The sequence below is a fragment of the Macrobrachium nipponense genome, chromosome 2 (assembly GCF_015104395.2).
Source record: "Macrobrachium nipponense isolate FS-2020 chromosome 2, ASM1510439v2, whole genome shotgun sequence".
Taxonomy (NCBI): domain Eukaryota; kingdom Metazoa; phylum Arthropoda; class Malacostraca; order Decapoda; family Palaemonidae; genus Macrobrachium; species Macrobrachium nipponense.
This window is the reverse complement of record NC_087201.1, coordinates 60760129-60782628: the sequence shown is the minus strand read 5'-3', so window position 1 is coordinate 60782628 and position 22500 is coordinate 60760129. Positions and strand designations below refer to the sequence as shown.

The 22500-nt window shown below is 37.3% G+C and overlaps 1 protein-coding gene across 1 annotated transcript in view; it reads left to right on the top strand.

The window, feature by feature from the left end:
- Window positions 1-22500, top strand: part of LOC135221192 (uncharacterized) — a 102539-nt gene that overhangs the window by 2279 nt on the left and 77760 nt on the right. The window contains 5 exon segments of the mRNA XM_064259014.1: window positions 13085-13252; window positions 13715-13838; window positions 16780-16893; window positions 17781-17917; window positions 22201-22307. Of these exon segments, the coding sequence (XP_064115084.1) occupies window positions 13085-13252; window positions 13715-13838; window positions 16780-16893; window positions 17781-17917; window positions 22201-22307 (650 nt within the window).

The following is a 22500-nucleotide window of genomic DNA, read 5'->3' as shown; positions in this document are numbered from 1 at the left end:
TTTGTAATTTTCAATATTCAATAAATATCGTTTTCCATGATATTTTTTTTCAATACTAGCAAATAATTGGAGAGTTCGTAAAGAAAAGGATAGCGAGGTTTCACTTAACAACCATAATAATGGTTAATATTTCCCAACCTTTTCTGTTAATAGTGTCTTTGGTGTGTTAGCGCAACAAGGGAGGTACTGGTCCATGCAAGTAGATCTACCAAATGGGTGGAGTCGCCCACCAATATAGGGTACTGCCTAGGTAATGATAGATCTTAGAGGTACCTTATCCTCCACTCATTACAGCGATGCACCCGCTGACGCAATAAGGGGGGAGACAAACTCTGACTAAATGGTGGATTTTGGGGGGAAGTGAGCAGACCTCTTTCCCTTGGTCCATGGATAACATCCACTAACCTGTAGATCCCATAGTCGTCAATATCGAGAGTGATAACGAGGATGACTTGTTCCTTGATGGCGACGAAGACTGTGAATAAAGTTCCTGTGATATTTTCAATTGTTTGCATCACTTTTCAACTATGATAATACTTAATACAAGTTAGAGATAGAGACAGATTTCATAATTCTTTTACCACTCTGTAGTGTTAATTATATACTGGGTCGTAAGTTAAACTGTGATTTAATTTTGGTTACCTTATCTTGCCTGCTCGTAGTCAACGCTTGGATACGAGGGGTAAAGGAATTAAAGTCGAGATCGTAATAGTAGGTACACCTTACTGGGTGAATAGGGTGGAGGTCATATCCTCTATAACCTACTCGCAATTGTATGGCTTAAAAAATACAATAATTAGATGAACACAGAATCTACAAAAACCAACATATTTATAACATACAATGTTACTCCGTACGATATAATAGACAAGTAAGGTGGGCGGAGACACGGAGGCAAGGAAAGTGGTTTGAGGGAGTGATGAGAAGAGGAAGGGGGAGGGAGGAAGGTAGGGAGTGACGGGATGGGGATAAAGGCCGCTTGAATGCATATAGTGGGGCAGATGAGAGTAATTTTTTAGAAGAATCGTGTAAATGATGATACAAGCATCAAATTTGGCACAATAGTTCTCCTAGGGATACTAATCAACTCTGCCCAATTGGCCAATTGAAAATCCAAAATGGTGGCCATTTTTCAAGATGGCCACCAAAATAACCACTCGAAGTTGATATTTTGCTTAGAAATATTTGTAGTTGTCCGAATTGCATGATCTAAGTGTGGATTCCTATGTTTTTAAGCCTGCTGATGTATATTTTCTAGTTTATAAGATGGTTAAGGCACTGTATTAAAGGAGTGATTGTTGGGCACTACCAAGGCACATTGTGACATCACTGCTGTGAAACTCAGCATGGGATTCAGTGTCAGCTAAGTAGGAAATTTATGTTGGCATTACACAGCAACAACCTACCAGTATCCCAAATACTGCCTAATCAACCCCAAATCAGTTAGGCAGCCGCACCTGAATAGACAGGACATAATCCTTCTAAACACATTAAAACACATGAAAATACATAATTATTAGGAAAACAGAATTGGAACTGTAGTAAAAATTTGCCAAAATGCCTCATCTAACACCATTTGACATTGCACTATATTACCAAATTAGCGAGAGGTATCTTGTACCATTTCGATCAAAATTGCACTAAATTACCAAATTAGCGGGAGGTATCTTGTACCATTTCGATCATATAATTAGTTTGGAAGATGATGACTTGCCATCCCTTAAATGGATAGTAATGGATTGAAGGCTGTGAGAACCTGTTGTAGGCTCATTTTTCACTGAAAGGGCGATGAAATCTTCTTTTAGATAACGACCCCAACCCATGGGTTTTTGGGGGTGGTTACCTAGGAATGACCCACAATAAATAGGAGTCCTATAATAGTAGGACTCATATTTCTTGGAGTCATCATCTTTATGATATTTACAGGCTCTTTTTTTATGTTTTTATGTTGTTTATCTCCTTGATAATGATAATAATAGTGAAAAGGATATTCGGACTGTCATAGTGTTTGAATGATGGATTTTATTTTTCATTTACTATTAGTTACGTATTTTCTTTCTTGAATCATACAGAAGTAAACAAATGGCGTGAAAGTAGAATAACAACGGAAAAATTATTACATCTAGATTAGTAGGAATCATGATTAGGGTAACAAACTTGCCTGATTTGTTCTTCAATTATATGGAAGAGACAGAAGGGAGGCAGACTTGAATGATGCAAGAATGTAGCGGTAGAGTGCAAGATTGAGAATCTTATGGCAGTTACGATTAGGGATGTAAGAAGGGGAGGGGTTGCAATTAAGATGTAGAAGAATGGAGTTGATGGGATAACAAATGAGGTGAGAGGTTGACCGAGTGGCTGACCTCGGTCTATAAGGAATGTCTGGATGAGAGAATGGTGGAGAAAGATTGGACTAGAGGCATAATTATTCTATTGCATGAGGGCAAAGATAAATGAGGAGACTAAAATGCTTGTTATACCAGGGAGGGGTACGGGATAATTCTGATTGAGCAAGTATGGCATATGACAGGACTGATGTGAGAAGGAAGATTACGTGTAGATCAAGTGTTTACTATTTGATAACTATGTGACAAGTTTTAAAGTAATAAGAAATGATGTATGTAGCCTACGTAGACCTAATGAACACAAATGATAGAATTGACCGAGAGCCATTTTGAAGGGTGTTGAGGATATAAGGTTAAGGTTTATATTGAGTAACTCAGAGTGATACAAAAATCCATAATGGAAGTGAAGCTTTGAAGAGTGACTTGTCTGGTGTAAAAACGGGCCTGAAACATGGTTGTTATGTCTCAGTGGCAGTTCAGTATCTTGATTGTTGTCAGAGAGGTCAGTAAACGTAGGTACAGACTTACAGTGTTAGATTATAGCTAAAAAAAAGGGGGTGTGGGAGGGCTAATGTTTACAGATGATATAGTTGGCTACTGATTACGAGCAGAGAAGGGAAACTGGTGTGTGACTGACTATAGAAAGAGTTGGGAGTGTTTGCCAGCGAAGGAAGCTGTTTGAATGTTTGCAAGAGTAACGTTATCAGGTAAATGAAAACCGGGAAGAAGGCAAATGAACCACTGAATATGGATGTTGGAAGATGAGAATACCAGATGCAGCGATATTCATAAGCAAATATTTTGGATGATGGCTGGGTGAGAGAAAATGCGAGTTGGAACAGGTGTTATGAGGAAGGTAGCAGATGTGAATGAAGGATTGGAAGTTAAACTCAGAATTTCTATAGAAACCAGGATTGGAATGTATGACAGGATTAGGGAATCAAACTCTTTTTCTAAGGAATGGAATTGTGAAATAGAAAAGAAGTGTCAACATAAAACCTGTAGAGGTGAGTTGTTTACTAAGCTTGTGTGGAATAAAAATGCGAAAGTATTGTTTTTGTGAAGACATACAACGGGTGGTAAAAAGCCTGGTGTACGTGAAAGGATGGACCAGTGTTCTGATATAGCTCGGTCACGTGGAAAGAAAGGAAGATAACAGGCGAAAACAGTAGGTATACAATTCAGAATTGTGAGAGGACGGAAAACAGGTACACTTAAGAAGAGTTGGGTAAACGTGCGAAAGAAGTCTTTAAAAGGAAGGATTTCAGCAGAAAGGAAGCAAGAGAATAAGTTCAAGATGAAGCGAATGCAGTGTGTAGGGGATTCCGTACGCCACTGATGAGCCTACTGTGTAGGTGTGTACTTAGGCTACTGATGAGGAAGTTTCCGATGAGTTCATCCACGATATTGCAGTGAACGAACACCTGTGGTTGTGACTGTTGTATTTATTATCAGAAGCATTCAATTTTACAGTGAATATATATATAATAGAAGTATATATATAATTATATTTTATGATAAAAGATGGTTTTAGAATTTCGTGAACGACTGTGTATTTATTATCAGAAGCATCAATTACGTGTATAAATATATGTATAAATTAATTTTATATTATAAAATAATATTATATATATAATATATTTTGGTTTTTAAGAATTCGTGAACGACTGTTATAAATTCGAGGCTCATTCTCGGCCTCTGTCTGAGGCATGTGCAATTTTTCGTAGCCCCTTCTTGATGAATTATCGTTACAGAAATCGTTTCTCTGCTGCTAGTTGGTTGCTATCAGTTGATATAAAAACGGTCACAAATATGTAGATTGGTTCACATGTTTATGGGGGCACCATTTTGCCTGCGTCAGAAAGTGGGTATCAGGGCAGCTCCCCACCTTTCAAGCAGGGCCGGTGCTAGGAATTGCGGGGCCCATTAGAAAACTCAAACTCAACGACATAGAAGCTCCTTCCCTCTCTCAGATCTTCGTTTTCTTCAATCTGAGATGGCAGCATCTTGCACTTAGAGATAAGCTGCTATGGTATATCTGCCATTATATTATTATTATTATTATTATTATTATTATTATTATTATTGTTGTTGTTGTTGTTGTTGTTGTTCTAAGGGGTCAGCAATAATAAAAAATGTCGCTAGTTCGTGTATAATTTTAAAACCCTTTACAAAAAGTTTTCGAACCTTCCCTGGGTTCATCGTCAGTGAAGGGTTCGAAAGCTTTTTGTAAAGGGTTTTAAAATTATACACGAACTCGCAACATTTTATATTACTGTGGACCCCTTAGAACATTATAATATACTCTCTCGATAGAGAGTTTTTCCTAACCAATTATTATTATTAATATTATTATTATTATAGAATTAAAGCTATTTTTTGGTCTAACAGAAAAAAAATTTTCTAAGTAAAATTTTTCTGTTAGTATATATGCATAATTATGAGAGGAATAATACATACTCAGTCTTCATTTCATGTTTTCGATAACGGTTTATTCCTCTCGGAACCCAGAAAAGGCTTTAAACAGTAACTTTTGCGGGGCCCTATGTGATAAAATTGGTCAAATAGGCTTAAAACCGGCCCTGTGCTCTGCTTATCATAACATGGCCTGTCCCATCAATACCGATTCCGTTTAATGTACTGTCATCTCCTCTCACCGAATGTTTGTCAAGTACCTCGCTGGACGAGTGGTTTTCGCGCTCGGCTGCTAATCTGGTGGTCCGAAGTTCGAATCTCGGCTCGGCTAACGAAAAATCAGAGGAATCTATTTCTGATGATAATAATTCGTTTTTCGATATAGTGTGGTTCGGATCCCACAATAAGATGTAGGTCCCGTTGCTAGGTGACCAATTGGTTCCTAGCCACGTAAAAATATCTAATCCTTCGGGTCAGCCCTAGGAGAGCTGTTAATCAGCTCAGTGGTCTGGTAAAACTAAGATATACTTAACTTTGTCTGCTTGTAAACTTCATCGCATTTGCAATTAGACTTGGAAGTTTCATTTACTCCACATTCACGCGTCAAATGCCTCTAGTTTTAATTTTGGCACGTCATCTTTGCATACATTCGTGTCAGAGTATTTGACGCATGGCGCATTGAACTATCAAGTGTTCTGAGGAGATTTCCATAAAAGCTTATGAAAATATTACATGACGGACGCTGATTTGCTTCCCATTTGACACGCGACCTCTAGCTGTTACAGGTTTTTCATTTTTGACAGACACTTGCTTTCGGATTTGCTAAACATTCTTATAAAGAAAATTGATTATTTAGTTATATCATTCCTGCTCTTTTATTACTTTCCTATTGATTTTCCTATGTCATGGACGCTTAAACTCCTATATTTCAAGTTTCCACTCCGCTACGCAAACTTTAGTTAATGGAAACAAAAATTCTTCTTCCTCTTGTTTCTGGCACTATCTTTACTTAGGTTTCCCTTATTCCATCGCTCATTATCTCTATTGTGGGATTTATTCATAATTATGCACAATGCACTTCTATTACTGTAGTTTCATGATGTGATTGTACGGAAATATTCCTTTCTTCGCCAGCCGTCTTATTTTCATCACTTGACTGTCTTTCAAGATAATACGCTTCCGCAGGGTTAGGGTATTGCAGTCAGTGCACCTCATGTGTTGCCCTGTAGGACTTAGTACTAAAGTCCCCCATACACTGAACGATTGTCTTTATCGACACACACACACACACTAGTCATACAGTATAAACGATCTCCGCACCGATTCCAGTCTGAACAAAGATTTTGTCTCGAGAAGTCAAGGCATCATCTCTAGAAGAGACGCGGGCAATAGCGCTATATCGGCAGACAAACCCATACATTGAATGATCTGGGTATGACAGTCTTAAGTCGCATGACTGTGCTACTCAAATTTTGTTAGTAAATGTTCTTCATTCACAAGTTTACAGTTATTAGATTTTCGAAATTCACAGCACCAGTAGTAGGATTCTTTTCGGTTTTTATCTTTAACCATCAGGTATCCACATACGTTAATTTGATTTTTTCCTTTTCTATGGGTGGTTTAGCACTGAAATATAGTTCGAATATGAAAGGCTTTATTGTTACTGTTCGTTTTGTAAGTTCATAAGAGAGGCCTAATTATCATAGTTCGGAGTTTTAACGTTAACAGCCAACCGAAACAATAATTATCATAGTTCGGAGTTTTAACGTTAACAGCCAACCGAAACAATAATTATCATAGTTCGGAGTTTTAACGTTAACAGCCAACCGAAACAATAATTATATCATAGTCGGAGTCTTAACGTTAACAGCCAACAGAAACAATGATTATCATGTCGAAGTCTTAACGTTAACCAGCCAACAGAACCAATAATTTCACAGTTCGGAGTTTTTAGAACACGTTAACAGGCCAACCGAAACAAATGATATCATAGTTTTCGATTTTTTACGTTACAGCCAACCTAACAATAATGAACATAGTTCGAGTTTTAACGTTACAGGCACACCCGAAAAACATGATATCTCAGTTCGAGTTTTTTTACGTTAAACAGCCAACCGAAACCGTGATTATCATAGTTCGGATTTTTTTACGTTGACACCGACCGAAAATACAAAAAAACAACTAATTATCATGTAGTTTCATAGTTTTAAACTTTAAGAAGCCAACCGAAACAATAATGAACATAGTTTCGGAGTTTTAACGTTAACAGCCAACCGAAACAATGATTATCTCAGTTCGGAGTTTTAACGTTAACAGCCAACCGAAACAATGATTATCATAGTTCGGAGTTTTTACGTTAACAGCCAACCGAAACAATAATTATCATAGTTCGGAGTTTTAACGTTAACAGCCAACCGAAACAATAATTATCATAGTTCGGAGTTTTAACGTTAACAGCCAACCGAAACAATGATTATCATAGTTCGGAGTTTTAACGTTAACAGCCAACCGAAAACAATAATTATCATAGTTCAGGAGTTTTTGTACGGGTTAACAGCCAACCGAAACAATAATTATCAACCAGTTCGGAGTTTTTTATGTTAAACAGCCAACCAAGGGGGGGGGGGAAACAATGATTATCATAGTTCGGAGTTTAAAAATTAACGTTTAACCAGCCAAACCGAAACAATTAATTAATCAATAGTTCGGAGTTTTAAAACGATTAACAGCCCAACCGAAACAATAATTTATCATAGTTCGGAGTTTTAACGTTAACAGCCAACCGAAACAACGATTATCATAGTTCGGAGTTTTTAACGTTGTAACAGCCAAACCGAAAACAATTAATTATCACAGTTTCGGAGTTTTAAGTTACTTTAGTTTTAACGTTTAACAGCCTAACCGAAAACACACAAACAATTGATTTATCCAATTTAAGTTCGACAGACCAAGTTTTTTAGTTCCCGGTTAAGTTATAGGTTTCAAACAAGTTTTTACCGTTAACCAGCCAAATCCAACCGGAAACAATAATGAACATAGTTCGGAGTTTTGTTTTTTAAGTTTTTTTCGGTTAATTTTCGACAGTTTTACCAACCGTCCGTTTTAAACCAAATCCCCCAACCGAAACAATTGATTTCCTCAAGTTCGGAGGTTTTTAACGTTAACCAGCCAACCGAATCAATGATTCTATCAATAGTTTTCAGGACTTTTTTACGTAAAGTCCGAACCGAAATACAATAATTAATCTATAATAATATATCAATCGTTCAGAAGTTTTTGTTGAACGTTAACAGCCAACCGGAAAACAATATTATCAACAGTTCGGAATATTTTTAAAACTAACAACCAACCGGAACAAAACGATTAATCTAAATAGTTCGGAAAGTTTTTAACCGTTAACCTAACAGCCAATGAAACAATGATTATCATAGTTCGGAGTTTTAACGTTAACAGCTAACTGAAACAATGATTATCATAGATCGGAGTTTTAACGTTAACAGCCAACCGAAACAGTGATTATCATAGTTCAGAGTTTTTACGTTAACAGCCAACCGAAACAATAATTATCACAGTTCGGAGTTTTTACGTTAACAGCCAACCGAAACAATGATTATCATAGTTCGGAGTTTTAACGTTAACAGCCAACCAAAAAAATAATTATCATAGTTCGGAGTTTTAACGTTAACAGCCAACCGAAACAACAATTATCATAGTTCGGAGTTTTTACGTTAACAGCCAACCGAAACAATGATTATCTCAGTTCGGAGTTTTAACGTTAACAGCCAACCGAAACAATGATTATCATAGTTCGGATTTTTTACGTTAACAGCCAACCGAATTAATAATTATCATAGTTCGGAGTTTTTAACGAGTTTATCATAGTTCGGAGTTTAACGCTAACAAGCCAACGGAAAAATAATTATCATAGGAGTTTTAACGTTAACTAGCCAACCGGAAACAATGATTATCATAGTCGGCCAGTTTTTACGTTAACATACCAACCGAACAATAATTATCACAGTTCGGAGTTTTTACATTAACAGCCAACCGAAACAATAATTATCATAGTTCGAAGTTTTAACGTTAACAGCAAACCGAAAAAATAATTATCATAGTTGGAGTTTTAACATTAACAGCCAACCGAAAAAATAATTATCATAGTTCGGAGTTTTTACGTTAACAGCCAACCGAAAAAATAATAATCATAGTTGGAGTTTTAACGTTAACAGCCAACCGAAACAATTATTATCACGGTTTGGAGTTTTAACGTTAACAGCCAAACCGAAAAAATAATTATCATAGTTCGAAGTTTTAATGTTAACAGCCAACCGAAACAATAATGATCACAGTTCGGAGTTTTAACGTTAACAGCCAACCGAAACAATAATTATCATAGTTCGGAGTTTTAACGTTAAGAACAAACCAAAGCACTCACATTTATATGAAAGGCCTTATTATCACTGTCCGGTGGTTCACCGTTTAAAACTCTCTCTCTCTCTCTCTCTCTCTCTCCTCTTCTCTCTCTCTCGCTCTCTCTCCTCTCTCTCTCTATATATTATATATATATATATATATATATATACATATACATATATATATATATATATATATATATATATATATATATATATATATATATATATATATATATATATATATAAATATGTGTGTGTGTGTGTGTCGGGATTTTGGCTGTCGGGATAACGGGTGTCGGGATTATGACTGTCGGGAATTTGACCCAGACCCCAAACTAATATCAAGTATTAGGGTAAGGACTTGCTACCCTAAGTCAGGTTAGGTTATGTGTGTGGTTGTTTAGGTAATTTGTTAATAAAAAGGAATATCGAAAACGTTCAAAACAAACATTAAATATAGGAAAGTGATATTTTTTAAAGACCAAACTGCCGTAATGGAATAAAGTAAATTTTTACCATAATTTGTGACATAAAATATTTACTTTGGATCAGCACGGGATTTTCGTTTACAGAGAATGAGTATTTTTTGTACATTCTCCACCTGTCAGCTGCCTTTTCACTGGTCTTTGTTCCAATAACCTGAGAAATTTTTCTTATGGGGTAAGTGATTCAGAATCTGATTACGATTTTGGTGATGAGGTGGGACGCTAGGATGATGGCAATATTGATGATGATATTTGATTTAAAGTCAACTGGTAATAATTCCAAACAGTTTTATAATATGAGAGCTTATACTGACCCTTAGGTAACTGGATTTAAGAACTTGATTTTTCCAGGAAATAGAAGTTCAATTGCAAAATGATCTAACAAAAGTCTATTCTATGAAAGCTAGTGAAAATAATTGTATTCACACAGCAAGTTCTGAGCAGTATTTGTAAAGGACAGATATAAATTCTTTAATGAGGCAGCACTGTTTAATTCTTTATTGAGGCAGCGATGTTTAATTAGTTCCTCGCTGGACGAGTGGTTTTCGAGCTCGGCTGCCAATCCGGTGGTCCGAAGTTCGAAACCCGGCTCGGCCAACGCGGAATCAGAGGAATTTATTTCTGGTGATAGAAATTCATTTCTCGATATAGTGTGGTTCGGATCCCACAATAAGCTGTAGGTCCCGTTGCCTAACCACGTAAAAATATCTAATCTTTCGGGCCAGCCCTAGGAGAGCTGTTAATCAGCTTAGTGGTCTGGTAAAACTAAGATATACTTACTTTAGCACTGTTTAATGGAAATATTATTTTATGAAATTCAGATTCTTGTAAGAACTTGGGCGAGAAAGTTCAGGGAAAATGTAATTTACTGCTTGTAAGATGGGTATCAAGGGTAGATATTTTACAGACGTGGTCGATCTCCAGACCCTACTGAAGCAAGATAATTGAGAGGCATTTTCTAGCACAATGTTAAAACAAAACTCACAAACCTCAGTGAGTAGTGTGCCATAACCTGCCAAAGAATTGCCCAAAGAGAGTTAATTAAAGGGAATGTTATGAAAAGAAAAACAAATCTGCGACCATTGCGTAAAGAGGCCACCTCTTGGAATCATTCCTTGCCTTGAATTGTATACTTACAAATATAGTGCGGAAGATGCATTGCTGATGTGGATAATGAATATAAAATGTATTGATGGTGTATAGAAAGGATGGTTAATGTTATTTATGGTGTATATAACAGGTGGTTAATTTTAGTGATGGTGTCTAGAAGGGATGGTTAATGTTATTGATGGTGTATAGAAAAGATGGTTATTGTCACTTGAGGGTTTAAAAAATTCAAGTATTTTGCCTTTTCCAGTTTTCCTCTTTTACCCTTTGTATATAGAAGCTATCTCTGTATTATGCCCTATTTTATGGTATAGCAAACATTCGTGTACGGTACAAGAAGTGTTACTAATGTGGAAAATGAATATACCGTTCAGTGATAGTGTAGTACTACAAGAAGTGCTTGTGCCATAAACAAAGATCCGAGAATCCAGCAGAGTTTTCATATTTTTCCGCTTTTCCACTTATGTTATTACATTTTCTTTTTTACGTGTAAGCTAAAATAGCATTCATTCATCATTACACTGAAAATATTTTCAGTATTTGATGTGAACTGTGCACCTGTTTTAGGGGGTGGGGTGGCGGCGTGGGTCCAGGAAGGAGAACCAAAATAAACTCTGTAAAAGCTGGCAATGTTACAGATGCTTGTACGATGTACCAAAGTGTTTAGAAAAGGTTCTGACGCTGCTTTAAAACATAATTCTATTTAATTTCCCAACTGGTTTCCTAGCTTTTATGTATGTATATAATTATTTGGTTTATTGTTATACTTTTTTGAATGTGTAGTATATCATCTTCACATAATCACGTTCCTTTGATAATGTGGAAACTTGTTTAGCAAATCAATGGTCCCCTTTGGATTATTCCATATGTGTGCGTTAACGTTATGAATAACAATATTTGGATAATTAACATGTCTTTCTCTCGTCAGCTGTTACTCGTATACCTAGCCTACCCTCCATTTAATATAGAATGTTAATCTAGATTATTTGCTTAAGAGATTCTCTCTCTCTCTCCTCTCTCTCTCTCTCTCTCTCTCTCTCTCTTTTATTTTCTCATTTTGTAGACTATTTTCATAATCAAGATAAAATATAGGTGCAGATTGTTGTTTCACTGCTATGTTCGCTGGGATATGGGATACTGATTTCCTTTCCTCATCACCAGAATTGATGAATGGGTCTACTTAATAGTTTTATTGGCTACGGAAACCATTTCCTTGCTACAAATATTTCATGGGTCTAAACTCTAAGGAAACTAGCTGCACGTGAGGTTTTAACGAAGGATTTTGAATCGCATGTGAAAAATTAATCTTTAGCAGTGCTCGTTAGGAAGAGGTAAATGGTATAAGGAGAAGTTAAATGAGTTATTGAAACAAGTTAAAGTGTCACATGATGTGGATGAAATAACAGCCTGTAAAGGCCGGGTCTCATGTCGGCGATTCGAACCCTTGACCGGAGTTAAAACCGTATTACGACTAATCACGCCGAATTACGATGAAGTTTACATGTTCCCTCACACTGTCACCGAGTTTTACGACGTCCGCGAGTGATTGCGATAACTAGCTGCTGCAGTAAGTATTTAGGAACGAAAGTTTGTGTTACTAGAGTGTGAAAGTGAATAAGAATAGGATAGCAATCAAAAGAAGTTTCATCATGAGATTATATCTCTGTGATATATATCTTCCACGTAGCGTAAAATCATCTGAGGGCAACTGCTTGCTGTCATATATTTGCACCAGCGTGTGAAACAATCAAAATACTCCACAGAGATAGTTAATGAATGATTGTTCTCAACTTTATACTTGAGTTGCCAAGCGTAAAGCTTAAAATCCAGAGTTCATATGCAGTGGAGCACATTCTGATGGTTTGCCCCAGATATTTTAACCAAAGGGAAAGATATTTCCAGGGTAAATCCCTCTCAAATATCTTGAGAGATGAAGCAGACATTTCTGCTCTCATCTCCTTTTTGAAGTGTATAGAAATTTTTAATAATATTTAGATAATTTTATATAATATACAGAGTTTTAAAGACATGAAACTATTTTTAATATATATTACCCCATTCATTGAAATTTATATTTTCTATTTATTTATTAGTCACATCTAATTTTAAGAATCATTATTCTCACTAATTCATTCATTCATTTACCATAATTCAACTTTTTTAACCTTCAATACGGCGCTGAATGGCCTTCTTGGCCCCAGTGCCTGGGCTTTAGCCCTAGATATCATACACCCACCCCAGAGTTCATATGAATTTCTCCATGAAAAAAAAATCATAAGCATAAGCAATAATGATATTTATTCATTCGTATGCTTAGATGCTGCCTGCGTTGTTGCTGAGCTACTGCGCAGCTGCAGTTGTCGCGGTTCCGATGGTAGGGGAAGACGCCTGTGGTGAAACTTTCCTGGCTGAGCAGGGTGTCGTTAAGAGTCCTCGGTATCCTAAAAAGTATCCCCATAACTCACACTGCGTGTACAATATACTAGTAAGTGTGTACAGGTATATTGTTTTAGATTAAGTTGGTCTTTCGCCAAGAAGGGCTCATGCTCTTGGAGCAGCTCGTAGATGAAGAAAAACCTGATTTAAAAAAAATTAAATACTCTAGATATAATTTTTCTGAAGACCTATCGAAAAATGAATGATGATCACTTGTAATCAGTGATTGTAATGTTAGTACAAGTATGTGATTATAAATTTTCATTTTTCATCAATGAGAAGAAACTGATTTAATTTGACAAAAGCTTTTGACCAGATTGATCATTGATGTGATTTTTCAGCTTTCAATGAAAATTTGCTCCTATTTGTCATAAGAATTTATGGGAATTAAACTACTGCTAATGTTGGAATGTCAATGAAAACCAAACTGCGGTGTTGTTAAAATCAAATATCTTCCAAAATTCTCTTTCCTTTCGTGGAAATTACTTTTAATGGTATACTCATGTTTCAGGCAAGTTCAGATGCCACCCTGAAGTTGACTTGCACAAAAATGAACATTCAGAAGTCCATCGGCTGTACAAAAGATTCCTTGAGAATTAACGGCGTCTCTTTCTGTGGTAGAAATCCACCGAGAAGTAAGTGTTCAATTTTGTTACCTGTAGTTGCTTTTAATTCAAAGAGAATTTTGATGTGTTACGGTTGAAAAGGAGTGGATTTTACCGGAATTTGTGTCACTGTCTATTGCTACCATAGGCCTGGGAGGGAGGCTTGTCATGGCTTCTTCACAGGCTCTGTTCTTAAGATATGTTTTCTGTGGATCATTGTTTCTATGACGAATTTTCTGTTAATCATTGTTCTTATGACATCTGTTGATGATTGTTCTTATGACATATTTTCTGTTGATTTTTGTCCTTATGATGACATTTGCTCGTTGAACATTGTTTTCTCTTTTTGACATATTTTCTGTCGATCACTGTTCTTATGACAAAAGAACATTTTGTTAGGACTGTCGGCTTCTGTGGTGCTAGTTTTATGTAAATAAAACCGACTGCTGACGATCTAATCAGAGACTGTAGGTACACAAGGGCCTTCGTTACGGTTGCTTCGCTTTTTTTTGCTTGACGATACTCGCAGGCAAATATTTTGCTACTTTTCCTTTGAAGGGTGTGTTTGACAGACTAATTACAGTCTCAGGTTGTTTGACTGATCATCCTTAAGTTGAATTTTCTCTTTTCTTTCGTTAGTGTCCCAACCGACGTGGTCATTTTTTTCAAACTTCTTTTGTAAGGCGCCGTCTCCTTTAGTCCTTCCTAATGATCCAGGAATATCTCCTGTAAGTGGTGATGTTATCACCTTCGTTGATAATGACAGTATTATTTGTTTCTAATCTTACTAACGTTCTGCAATAGTTTGTTGACTTTTCATGTTTCACAATCTTCCTGTGAAAGAATCAAAGGTATACTTGAAAGCGCCTCAGTGATGTGATCGGTATGGTCTTGTTCTGCTACCTCGGTGGCCGCGACTTCGATTCTCAGGCATTCCACTTAGGTGTGAGAGATGTGTATTTCCGGGGGTAGAAGTTCACTCTCGACGTGGTTCGGAAGTCACGTGAAGCCGTTGGCCCCGTTGCTGAATAACCACTGGTCCCATGTAACGTAAAAACACTATACAAACAAATGAACAAACAAAGGTACTTTACTCTTTAGTCTGCTACCTTGGGAAAACTCCCCCAGGTGTAAATCAGGCCATCATGCGTGAAGTCAAATTATGTGAGACCTTGTTGCAAACAATAATAATTTTAGGAAATTATTCTTGAGTGAGTGGCGCATCGGTTTATTGTAGCTCTTGGCTCCAGTTTATAACCGGAAGAACCGTGAAGTTGATACCGGAAGTACTTAAGGTAGATGCCAACAGCTTAGTAATGGATTGCAGTGAATAATAATGAAAGAGCATTTTCAACAATTCAAGTCATTTACAAAGTAGTCTGAAGTGTATTGTTTCCTTTTCTCCCGTGGGGGTTGGTGCCTTTAGTGCAACTCATGCGGTGCACTGTAGCAATACTTAAGGTTTTTTGCAGCGTCCCTTCGGCCTCTAGCTGCAACCCCTTTCATTCCTTATTTTGTACTTCCGTTTATATTCTTTTCCATCTTACTTTCCACCCTTTCCTGACAATTGTTTCATAGTGCAACTGCGAGGGTTTCCTCCTGTTACACCTTTAAAATCTTTCGACTATCAATTTCCCTTTCAGCGCTGAATGACCTCACAGGTCCTAGCGCTTGGACATTGGCCAGAATTCCATATTCCATTCCATTGTTTCCCTTTCGGGTGCAAAAGTTATATGAAAAGAGAAACCTGATTCTATGAATCAGTCATTCCTTATAGCGTCACTTAAAAACGTTGTGCACGACAAGCATTGGGCAGTTGTGACTTGTGAATCAGCAGAGGTCGGTTGTGTTCTGTAGATAGGCCTTTCATTCATGGCCATCATCATCGCGGAGGAAATGAAATGGGCCCATGAAAACTAGACACATTTTATTAAACTGAGGAACTATGATTCATGCAACGGAGCGCTTCGTGGCAAAAAGACTGTATTTGATGATAAAATAACATCTAAAGCTATTAAGATATTGCTGAAAGTCGTCTTGAAACGGAAAAATTTACAAAATGGCTGCGAGAAACGAATTACTCGTACTTAAAACGATTATTTAAGCGTAAAACCTTTATTTCTGATAGAAATGTGCCTAGCGCCCTGTATTATTTTTCCTTGGTAAAAATATATGGAATAGCCCACACGCCACAGCTATGTCATTTCATCGAATTTTTTATGATAAAAGATCTCTGGATATCATCCCACCTCTTGATACTTCTCACCCTGGACCACGATCCGTCAGTCTTCAAGTTTACTCCAAGGGAGATTAAAAGAGAAGGAAAAGGTCCCCTGAGAAACTCGATAGTTGGTAGGGAGAAGATCCAAGTTGATTTTTCCATTTATGTAAACAATAGGGTCTGAGGTCATCGCAATGCCTGAGTGCCGAGGTGTAACTGTGTCGCAGCGATCAGTACCAAAGATTTTTGTTCTTTTTCATGCTACGGAATTGCTCCTAAATCTATGGAAGGCTGCCGTGCCATCTTACAGCGCCTGTGATATTGACTGATATTACCACATCTAATACATATTTATATAACTTTTTTTTTAATTATAATTTGCTTGTTGTCATTTGATGGTGCATGTGATTCCACTTTTGCCTACATTGTTTCTTATGTCCCTTTTTCCGTTTGTTGACATTTTGCGAACTTTTGCTTGGGAGATAAATAGCATTTTCGCCTTGTGTCCTAACGATGAGTCCTCTTCATAATAAGGAATCATAGTTTCGGTTTACTCATGATGCTGATATGGAGTCATGTTACATTTTGGGTTACGATAGTTGTACAAAAGATTTCTTGAGGATTAATGGCGTCTCTTTCTGTAGTAAAAGTCCACCTAGAAGTAGTTTGGCTTGCGATTGAAATTTAGCACAAAACTAGGGAGATAATTTTTTTGCTTAAAATGAGTTTTGTATTTCCTACTCCCTTAAGATATCTTCGCCAAAGGACAGATAAGACTGGAGTTTGTCACGGACGGCTCGAAGAACAAGAAGCGCGGTTTCAGGTGCCTCTACGAGCGGGTCGAGGGTGATGCCTACAGCCCAGGTAAGGAATGTCCTTAGGTTAGTAGATATTTCAAGAACTCCCGACGAATGCATCGCGGAAATTGCAAGTGAAATTCATGAACGTGTATGCAAAAGCGTTCGAATATTCCCTAAACATATACAATAATTGTACGTCACTGCTGTTTCTTTTAATACTATTAAAATAACAGATTCAAATGATGATGTACAGGATTTGGGTATCATAATGATGACATCATTCTAGTCTGACAGAGGATTGAATAAATGACTGCACGTTATTCCCATTACAGTTCGATGCCATAGGTTTGTGTCTCCCTCCAGGCGTCTACCATCCTTATGCTCAAATAATTGTAAATAAACCCTGTTTATAACTTTTTTTCATAATGCCCTTTTCTTTTTTTAGCCATTTTAGACCGAGCAACATACTCAGTCGAGGTTCTTTTGGTGAGTTTGGTTGTACCCAGTATCTTCTGCTATTTGCTTGTAGAGAGTAGTAACGCTTTGTCGTAGGTTGGGGTGGCAGTAGTGCTAGTTAGTAGTGGACTTTGCAAAGAACCTGAGAAACTTTTCGAACAAATTCAAAGAGCAGGGAAGTATCGTTGATTCAACCCTTTCTTCGGTTAAAACAATGGAGGTGGGCGGTGTGGCAAATAGATCATCTAACGGTGCGTATGATGATTATTGTTCCTTTTGCATCACAGGCATCCTCGTATATTTATAGCAATACTGACTGTGGTGCGGTAATTTAAATTTTGTTCATGCCATAACTAAAGATGCTCATCACACACACACACACACACACACACACACACACACATATATATATATATATATATATATATATATATATATATATATATATATATATATATCAATGCAAAATACAATGACATTCTTGCATTCTTTTAGAATCCTGCGACAGCCGCCTGAGTGAAAAATCTTCCTGGAACGCCGGCTGGAATGGCCAAGTAAACATCCCAGTCGACTCCGATTTCACATCCTGGACGGTAGACTTTGAGTTTACATCTCCAGTTACGTCTTTCGAAGTAAGTCATTTCCTGCCGATGTTACTGACTTTTGTTTAGTGCAAGTTATCGCAGAGTTTGTTATCCATATCAGTTTCTTTTTTTATCGTATAGAATAAGTAAGATTTCCCTTTCCCATTCACATCTTTGCAACTGATTTTGAACCAAAGATACTATTGTGTACACAATGATACTCGACTCAAATTTTTTTCTTTTCTTTGTCAATTACTTTGCACGGTGATACGAATAATAAAGTATCTTTCTTTTCATTATGTTACTGCATAGACGCAACTTGTATGTCAGTGCGTTATGGCTACTGATAAATGCTCTTATGATCCTGTGTCTTCCAAAAAAGAGTGGAAAGTAGGAACTTCTCAGTTTCCTTTTTATTATGTCCATCGGCAGGATCGAAATTCCGAAGCAACATTACCGGGCAGTACTTCTTCAACATTATTTTGTGCACTGGCAGTCCCGATGGATTTAAGTTATTCAAAAAATCTTGCGGATATTGATGATAAGTATGAAAAATCGTAAAGTAACTAAATCTACGGGAATAACCAGCCTCGTCTCACGGCCAGAAACAGCTCCGTTTCAGGGAATCCCTTCTCACCCCCACCCCCTACAAAGGAGGGGGTTAGGTTGGATGAAACCCCATTACAAACCATCTTAGGGGTCCCCACTATAACCCTGCCAAGTTTCATGCCCATCTGACCAGCCGTTTGGCCGTGATTGAATGACAGACAAACAGACAGACAGACATTACGCCCATTATAGTATGATAATCCACAATAAAAGTTTAGCTACATAAGCTGCAGCCAATATATACCTTCCGAACACAGTGCGTAAACAAATGCCACTATTCGCCAATCATGTGGAAAATCGTGTTCCCATTGGTTGGGATTTATGACGCCATGGTATTTCATTTTGATTACAACTACCAGTTGTCTCTACTGGCACCGTGGTACGGCTCATATGGCTAACTTGAGTATCTTTGTGTACTCTATAGTATCTTTGTTTTGAACCTTATTATTTACAATTTTATTTGTATATGAATAATTACCATTAAACATATGGGATTCGTCTCATTTAGTTTAGATTCATTCAAAAACAAGTTTTGCAGGACTAACAGTATGTAGAAATATGAGAAGTCAGTGGAAGTCGCTGAATTTTACGCATGATTCATCATACCGCTACGAAATTGTTTTCAGTAATAGTAATAACCACATGACTACTGCTATTAGAAAGAAATATTTATCCGGGAACTTCAGATGACATCAATAAATTGTTTGATATTATTGAAATTTATTTTGGAATTATGTGTGTGCAGTGTAAAAGGATGCCTCCATGCGGTAACTTATTTGGCCTTGAATAAGGTTTTGCCTGTTGTTGCAAAGGAGCACAAGGACACTCCAGATTTTTAGAGAACAGAAGAGAATGTTGTATCATCTCTTAACGAAAAGGAAGAGGACAATGGGCCTGAACCGTAGAAAAAGTAAATAACATTAATGCTCTTTCACTAATGGAGCAAAGGCATTGAAATGCAATTCGTTTAGATCACGCGTGAATTACGGCATATATTTCAACGTCATTGTAAGATACAGTACTACGGTAGTTGTAGTTCTAAGAGAAAGAAAACAAAAGAAGAAGATGAAGAAGAAGAAAAACAAGATTATCAGAGACTGGCCATAACTAAAGGGCGTGTCGACATGAAAGTTATTTTCTCCTAGTACCATAATCAATATTCACACGAGTTAGAACGGTAATGTATTTTTTTTTTTTTAAACAGTCGCCACTTGTTCTGCGAGAATAATTTCCGACTGTTTACATCAAGTACTGAGAGTATTTACAATTTAGACTGGTATCGAAAGATGAGAAAGGATCATATCATGGGAGCCGATCAGAGCAAAACAAACTCACCACTCTTATCGTTGGTATAGGTTACTGAATAGTTGGCAACACTTGTGTAGCGGGAATTTATGGGATTTCATTGGTGCTGGTTTCAGTCTAGCAGTGGACATCTGTAACTAATTGCTTATAACAAAAATGATCCACTAAAGTACTACGTAAGCGTTTACAAATTATGCGCTGTATGTGTTATGTATCACAAAAAAGATGTGTATGCACCGTTACGTGGAAACAGTTTACGTAATCACAGGTAAACAGCTTGTCGCCATGTGCCATCGCCTTTCGTTTTAATGTCTGTATCGTGCCTAAACGTTACAACTGATAATAAGTACTTCGCACTTTAATGGAAGAATCACATTTCAGGTGAGAGAGGGACGCATTAATTTTGCATGATGGGAATGATTTGGTTCATTAAGTTGGACTGCAGGTATATGGAGTTCTCTGGTTTTACCTGTAGGTACGTCGTGACTGATATTTATTTTTCTGGCCAGATCCCTTTCCGTTTATCGACAATTTCAACTTTAAATCTAAAAGGATTTATTTACTGTTTACTCAGTGAAAATGCTCTCATCCGTCTTGTTTACTCCAACACATTCATGGAGAAAAGAATGTGAAACAGCTGTCTGTTGTAATCTAGTTAGGTCTGGGAGCAGGAATGATATCTGCCACTCTGCGGAACATATGTGTAAGTTTGTCATCGTTCAACATTTACTTTTCTTTATTAGAATGAAATTCTGTTAACAGCGCCCTATAACGAAATGGTATCGTGAAGAGAGCCTTATAAATTCTTTTGTGATGTACGTCATCCAAAATTTACTGCGTGAATTAAGTAAGATGACGAAAAGACTTGGAAAAATTCCTAAAAAAAGGAGGGCAACGCTGATGTCTGAGTCAGGAGATTTCGGGCCAAGAATTATAATTATTGTTCTGATCCTTCCTACAGCAGTCTGCCATCTGAAAAGCACAATCATACATCATACACATTTATAAAAGATTTAAACTATACAAACGACTCGTTTGGTTGACACAGGACAAAATATGCTAAAATGGTTGTTTGACGCTGAAAGTGCTGATCTTGAACGTATTTATAATGAAAAAAGAGGGACAGCATCTAGAATGAAATATAAATTTTTCACACATATAAACTACCATCAACAGTACAAATCAGTGACACGCATCGAGTTTACAGAAACAAGTAAACGGTATCCGTTGAGGACCACGGAGAAAGGAGACATATAATCTCTAATGGCATATGTACAGATAGATGTCCGATTACCCGTACTACAGCTAGTAATTTATGCATAGGCCCTTTTAACCCGTGAAAGAAATATAGCTATACTTTGGGCCACCTGTATGTTCACATAATCATCTGATCTGGTTGATATTTTGGCATTTTGATTATTCTGTTAGATTCTGGTGTTAATCGTTTTTACCATTTTCTTATAAACTCGTGTTAAAAGAAAATATGTTATTTGGTCTTATTATCTTATTTAAGTTTTATTAATAATTGTCAGGGAATATTGAAATTCTTACGGCACCCATTAAGTTCTTTGTGTGAAACAGTGGGGGATCTAGAAATTATTATTCATATCCAGGATGGGGGGGGGCCACGTGACCTTGTAACCCCCGCCTAAAATGCGCCACTGGTGAGAGGGCAGTTAAGATGAATCCATGTTTGGAAGAGTTAATGCAGGGACCCTGACGCGGGCTAGGTAATGTGGGTCGACGCCAAGGGCTCAGAGAAATTCTCTAGACCTTGGGTCAACGAAAGGGTTCGAACTTTGGGTCAGGCAGAGTAATGATCATCTTACAGTTAATGAAAGATTGGTTATCTTGCAGGCCAAACTTTCCCGTTCCTCTCCTCCTGTCTGTTGGATTTCTTTAGCTCATCAAAATATGGAATCTCCTAAAATAATATGTTGAGTGAATAACGCCATTCCGGATCTTTCCTACATGGGGAGTAGTTATCTAGGACTTATATTTCCTGTGGGTCATTATCTTTTTTATATTTATAATCTTTTGTTAATTTTTTTACGGTCATCCCCAACGGGCTTGCACTAAACGCCGCAAAGATGGATTCATACCGGGTAAAAGTTCCTCGTGGTGCATATCAAGGAAAGATCCGACACTTCCTTAATAAAAAAGGTGGCCAGAATTCCATCAAACAGGCAAGAGACAAATAATAGTTTTTTGTTTCTATTTGTATTTCTATTTCCTTAGGGAACTACATGTACAGCGAACCAATAGAGATGGGAAATCGAAGAAACAAGTGCTTAAGGGAAAAATGCTGTGCAGAAGCTCCCCTTTAGCCAACGTCTGTTTTCATTTATTTTTTATTTTATTTTTATTTAAATTTTTTTTACGCCGTGTGATACTAATGACGACACATTTCTTTTCAGCAATGGACTGGCGTAACCACAGCCCTCAGTTCCACCCGATTTTCTGTCTTCAAGGCTAACGGCCCCATGTCGGCGGGACAGACACTCTCCTTCGAAATTCTTTACAGGTAAGACGCACGTTTTCGCAAGTGGGCGGAGTTTTCAACATTCCTTAAATTTCTCATTTGAAACTAGTGGCGTCATTTCAGATTTTTCTTGTTGGGGGGCGGGGGGGGGGGGGGGGGGGTCGTAGTGCGAGAAACCAAAGCTTTAGAACTCGTGGTATAGGTAGGATGCCAAGCGAAGCGAGCCTCATCGTGT